The following is a 6,000-nucleotide window of genomic DNA, read 5'->3' on the forward strand; positions in this document are numbered from 1 at the left end:
AGGCCATGGGCTTCGCAGTGGGCGGCTGCCCTGTGTGACTGAGTGCTCACCCTGTGCGTGTGCAGCGGGGGAGGGCGCAGGCAGGTGAACCAGCTCCCCCAGCCCGCCCCTCCGCCCACAGCCTGCCCCTCCCTCCCTCCTGCCCCGAGTCCTCAGTGATCTCAGCGTAGGTGGCCACTGTTACAGTAGAAAGTCTCCTTTACAGTAAGGCAAGATATGCTGCTTATTTTATTTATTATTGCTACTTATTATTACTATTTTTTAACTCTCACCGGAGGATAATTTTCCGTTGATTTTTAGAGAGTGGAAGAGAGAGGGAAAGATGGAGAGAGACATCAATGTGAAAGAAACACATCGATTGGTTGCCTCCTGTATGAGCCCCAACTAGGGCCCAAGCCAGGGAGGAGCCTGCAACCAAGGTACATGCCCTTGACTGGAATCTACCTGGGCCTCGGTCTGCAGGCCGGTGCTCTGCCTCCTAGCCAAACCGGCTAGGTGGCAGGATGTGCTTTTTAAACATTTTATTTCCAGTGTTCAGGGGAATTGATTTCCAGAAGAATAGCTGTGATGCTGTGTTATCATCCAGATCTTTCAATCTCAAGTTGTGGGCTCCATCTCCAATAGGGGCATTCAGGGGCAGCCAGTCGATATTTCTCTCATCGATGTTTCTCTCTCTATCCCTCTCCTTTCCATCTCTCTCTAAAAAGTAATAAGGAAAAAAAGAAAGAAAAAAATAAAAATAATAAATAAATAAATAAATAAATAAATAAATAAATAAAAATAAGGAAAAACACTTTTTAAAAAAAGACTGGAGGTCATTTTTTTTAAGGGGGGGTGGTTCTTATTCACATAATGAGGCTCTTTAGGGAGAGCAAGGCAAGCCCCCAAGAAGCCCACCCAGATGAGCGGAGAGATGACTGGCTTGGACTGTCATGGGGCTAGAAGGTGGCTGGGTGAGGGCACTCTGGCTGGCACTTGCGGTGCTTGCATTTGCCAGAGGAGGGCGCACACGGCTTTCTTCTCAGCGCCTCCAGCGGGGAGAGGAGGGAGGCGCACCGGAGGGCGGGGCTTGAGAACTGACAGTCCGCCTCACACTCACCTTGGTGTGCTTTGCTGTTGTGTGTGGCCTGGATTTAACATCCATCCTAAGTAGTTGCCATGGGATGCAGTAATGTTCTATGTCATCGTTTATATTGACTGTACAACGTGAACATAGACATGTGTCTGACCTACCCCCAATGGTTACAGATTAAATTGTAATGTTTGCTGTTATAAATATGACCTGGTGAGCACCCTATAATTAAATATTTTCCAGTGTCTTTGATTATATTCTTTAGAATCCTCTCTAGAAATGGAATTGCTATGCCAGTGGGTCTCTTGAAGCAGTTTGCTATCTGATGTTAATTATCTTGCAGAAAATTTGAAATGTTTACGTACATTCGCCTCGCTGGTATATTGAGAGAATATGTTTGGTATATTTCTCCAAATGCTTGTCATTTCTGAATATTTTATTTAGCATTTATTATCAATCCACAGAGAAATTGTATTTGTTTTTTGTTTTTTCTTAAATCAGTTCTACATCCTAGTTTTCAACAAACTGAAAGAAAACCCGTACAATCATTTCAGTACCTGCAGTTTGGAAAACACTTGACAAAATTCAACACCTTTTCTTGATCAAAAACTCCGCAGCCCAGCCGGTGTGCCTCAGTGGTTGAGCGTGGAGGTCAGGGCACAGGCCTGGGTTTGGTCTCGGTCCCCAGTGGGGGGCATGCAGGAGGCAGCTGATCTACGATTCTCTCATCACTGATGTTTCTGTTTTATTCTTCCTTTCCCTTCTCTGAAATCAATAAAGCAATATTCTTAAATATATATATATATATTTTTTTTTAAATCTCCACTAACTAGGAACAGAAGGGATTTCTCTCCAACCTGATAAAGGCATTTTTAAAAACCTACAACTAACTTCATGCTTAAAGGTGAAAAACTGAATTTTTTACCTTTAAACAGCAGAAAACAAAGCAGGGAAGTCTGCTCTCACCGCTCTGTTCCAGATTGCACGCAGGTCCAGCCAGTGCAGTGAGGACGGAGGGCGGGGGAAGGGCAGGTGGCGGCATGGAGATAGGGCGGGGAGTGAACCCAGTTTGCAGACGACACGACCCTCTAGAAAATCCAAGTGCCACCAACAAGCTACGAGAGCTAACGATGGAGGTTAGCAAGGTCAGAGGATACAGGTCAAAACAAAGACCTGTTGGGAATCCCTGTGACAATGTTTTTGTCTCTACCTTCTGTTCTTATGCTGCCTGCGTGCTTTCATTCACGGTTAGCATTGACAAGTGAAGCTGTTTCTTATGCTTTCAGGGGAACGTATGATATTTTGGTAACAAGCAATGACGTCACCCGCTCTGTCGGTCAGTACGACCACCGTGGAAGTTTTGGGGAGCTCGCTCTGATGTACAACACCCCGCGGGCCGCCACCATCGTGGCCACTTCGGAAGGCGCCCTGTGGGGCCTGGTGAGTAGAGAAGGGCCCCTGCGCGGCCCCGTGGGAATCCTCTGCTGCGAGCACTGCGTGGACAGCCAGTTGTCTGAGGCCTTGCGCCAGGTCTTGTGCCAACGTGCCCTCCATTCTCCCAGGTGGTGTGTCAGGAAGCCATTTACTCCAGCCCCGGGCGGTGGCGGGCCTACGAGCTTGCAGTCACGTCAGCTCTGCGCTGACCTCAGCCCAAAGGCGGAGAAGCAGTCGTGTCAGCTCTTAGTGCGTTTTTTGTTGGTGATTTTTTTGGGACAAGTAGAAAGAGAGCAGTGACAGCTTTCTGTGCTGGAGACAGCCTGGGCAAAGAAGTCACTGGAGCCCTAATTCGTGTGGCTCAGTGGATAGAGCATTGGCCTGCGGACTGAAGGGTCCCAGGTTCGATTCTGGTCAAGGGCATGTACCTTGGTTTCAGGCACATCCCCAGTAGGGGGTGTGCAGGAGGCAGCTGATGGATGTTTCTCTCTCATTGATGTTTCTAGTTTTTTCTCCCTCTCCTTTACTCTCAGTAAAAAATCAATAAAATATATATATTTTTTAAAGTCACTGGAAGCTCTGCCAGCAGCATTTTGCACCTGTCGCTCCCTGCACTAACTCTTCTCTGTTCAGCCATCTGCCTGTGCATTGGTCCATGCCAATATCCAGTAGATTTCGATGGCCATATTTTGGGGAAGAGAACTTTCCTAGAATGTCTTAGGCATAGCACAGCTGTGATCCGTATCCTGTATTAGACATGACCTACCTTCCTTTAAAATATTTATAACTCTCTTCCTTTTTATTTTATTTTTTAAATATATTTTATTGATTTTTACAGAGAGGAAGAGGGGGGGATAGAGAGTTAGAAACATCGATGAGAGAGAATCATTGATCAGCTGCCTCTTGCACACCCCCTACTGGGGATGTGCCCGAGACCAAGGCACATGCCCTTGACCGGAATTGAACCCGGGACCCTTCAGTCCGCAGGCCGACGTTCTATTTATTCAGCCAAACCGGTTTCGGCCTCTCTTCCTTTAAAAAAAAACACAAACATTTTATCGATATCAGAGAGGAAGGGAGAGGGAGGGAGAGATAGAAGCATCATTGATAAGAGAGAATCATTAGTCGGCTGCCTCCCGCATGCCTCACTGGGGATGGACCCTGAAACCTGGGCCTGTGCCCTGACCAGGGATCGAACCATGATCACCTGGTTCATAGGTCGATACTCAACCATTGACCATGCCAGCTGGGCCTCTCTTCTTTCTTAACAAAATATTCTCTTGTACATACTTCATATTTCACTTTTAAAACATTGGCTTCTATAGTAATTTGTTTCTATTTACCTTACAAGCAGAATTAAGTGTATTCCCTAGAATCCTCAACATATTCCTCAAATGAAATAATTTTTTTTTAATCACATTTTAAACACATAATAGAGCACTTTACTGTGATTTAAGAAAATAAATCCTGAGAGATGAATGCTAGAATGGCTTCAGAATTGATCACACACTTTGGTGGGACTCAGCGGTGGGAGAACCAGGATAGGTCAATAAGTGATCTGGGGAAAATAAACTCTGTTACAAAATGCCCTGACGTTGCCCTGGCTGGGGTAGCTCAGTTGGTTGGTTGGAGCATCATCCCATACACCGAAAAGTTGCAGGTTCAATTCCCGGTCAGAGCACATGCCCAGGTTTTCAGTTTGATCCCTGATCCAGATGAGTACAGGAGGCAATGGACTTCTCTCTCGCTCTCTCCTCCCCTCCCTCCCCCTTCTAAAATCCATAAAAACATATCCTTAGGTGAAGATTTAAATAATTATGTAAACAAAGTAAATGCACTGATGCCAACTGCTGGCCCAGCCAATGTGGAATAACCCTACTCCTCATTTTCTTCTCTCTCAAACTAAAACCCACAGGTCACACCGCAGACGAACGAACAGGGAGATCTGAACGGGAAGGGGAGGGGAAGGCAGACTGGCTGGAGGCCCAGCACTTCCCGGAGGACTTAGGGCCTTCCTCAGGGAGCTCCTCAGTCCGGCTGCGCTGCGGCAGCGAGGCAGGGGTTCTGTTTTCTTCTGAGCCTCGGGGTTATTTTCTTGGCTCTGAGCGTGTGGCCTGAGGGAGCGGCCACTTCACAGGGGAGTGTCCCCTCCCCCCTTTGGAAGGCCCGGAAGCTGGTGGTGTGTCCCAGGATCGGCCTCGCACAGACGATGTTCGGGAAGTGAAAGCAGGGGAGCGGGTGGGCGTGGATACAGTCGCATTAGAAGGCACAGCTGGCTTTTCTCCGGCTGGAATGTTTGCTGTTGCTGTTGTCGCGGCCTCTGTAACATTTCGTCACATAGATTTTTGAAAATGTTGTTTTGGACAATGCCTTCCTCTTTTCTGTCCGGATTGCTCTTTCCGCTGCACTCTGGCCTAGGTTGGCCCAGAAAACGTGTAGAAGCTGAATTCTAAAGATAATGGAGAAATATTCCAAAGTGTAAATGACACTTTAAACGACACATTTCTAACCTTGGACTTCAGAATGAATGTAGTGGCCTGTAGTGCAGCCTCCGCAGTCAGGGGCTGCGGGCTGTGCCTGCTGCCGCCGCCCGCAGTCCGGTGCTGGCTGTGTGCTCCGAGCACGCGCTCCCCCACACTGACCAGCGTTTCCGTATTCTTCCTTGTAGGACCGGGGGACTTTTAGAAGAATCATAGTGAAAAACAACGCACAGAAACGGAAGATGTTCGAAGCATTTCTTGAGTCTGTGCCCCTCCTTAAGTCACTAGAGGTAAAGGCCCCGTGAGGAAGGCTGTCATGGGGTTGAGAAGCTGTTAAAACTGTTCTGTTGTTGAGGTTTCAAATCAGACTCCTCACTCACTTCTGTGCTGTGCAGGTACTTGTGTGGCTGTTAGCTCCTGGTAACGTGTGGTCTTGTTGCAGGTGTCGGAGCGAATGAAGATCGTGGATGTGATCGGAGAGAAGAGCTTTAAGGACGGGGAGCGCATCATCACTCAGGTGAGGTGGAGCGCGGGCAGGGCCGGCAGCGTGGTCCCCTCCCTTCGGGAGCAGGTGCAGGGTGCGGGCTCACTTCCTGCAGCTCCTTGGAGCCAGTGATGGCTGTCTCGCTGGCAGGCCCATCTGTTGCCTCCACCCGCCTTTCCTTGGCTTCTGGTCTTGTTCTCTGGGATGTCAGCTTCATTCCTGGCTGCCAGGCCTGGGGGAGGTCGAAAAGTGGTGCCCTTTACCTTGGCCCATACCTGCTCGCCTGCCTCCCCCTGCCTCCCCGCCTGTGCTCCAGCCGCACCTCCGGGAGGCTCTGTCGGCCCGTGGCCACCTCCTTCCGCAGCCCTGCTGTCCCGCTCGCCTTTCTCCTGTAGCTCTTACCCCTTCCTCCACAGCAGCACATTCATGATTCCTCTGCTGACTGTGTACAGCTCATGTACCAGCTGCACGTCTCACAAGGGCAGGGACATTCGCAGTGCCTGCTGGTGTGTCTCACATTCCTGGACGAG

General features: G+C 48.9%; 1 protein-coding gene across 4 annotated transcripts in view; it reads left to right on the forward strand.

Annotated features, from left to right (window-relative positions):
* Nucleotides 1-6,000, forward strand: part of PRKAR2A (protein kinase cAMP-dependent type II regulatory subunit alpha) — a 48,397-nt gene that overhangs the window by 24,013 nt on the left and 18,384 nt on the right. For 3 of the 4 annotated variants that reach the window (XM_036432357.2, XM_045579613.1, XM_045579614.1), the window contains 3 exons: nt 2,359-2,512; nt 5,175-5,276; nt 5,429-5,503. In XM_036432357.2, coding sequence (XP_036288250.1) covers nt 2,359-2,512; nt 5,175-5,276; nt 5,429-5,503 — 331 coding nt within the window. The remainder of the gene's footprint in view (nt 1-2,358; nt 2,513-5,174; nt 5,277-5,428; nt 5,504-6,000) is intronic. The other variant, XM_045579615.1, reaches the window with a different exon arrangement.

This window comes from Pipistrellus kuhlii, unplaced genomic scaffold (assembly GCF_014108245.1).
Source record: "Pipistrellus kuhlii isolate mPipKuh1 unplaced genomic scaffold, mPipKuh1.p scaffold_m20_p_11, whole genome shotgun sequence".
Classification (NCBI taxonomy): domain Eukaryota; kingdom Metazoa; phylum Chordata; class Mammalia; order Chiroptera; family Vespertilionidae; genus Pipistrellus; species Pipistrellus kuhlii.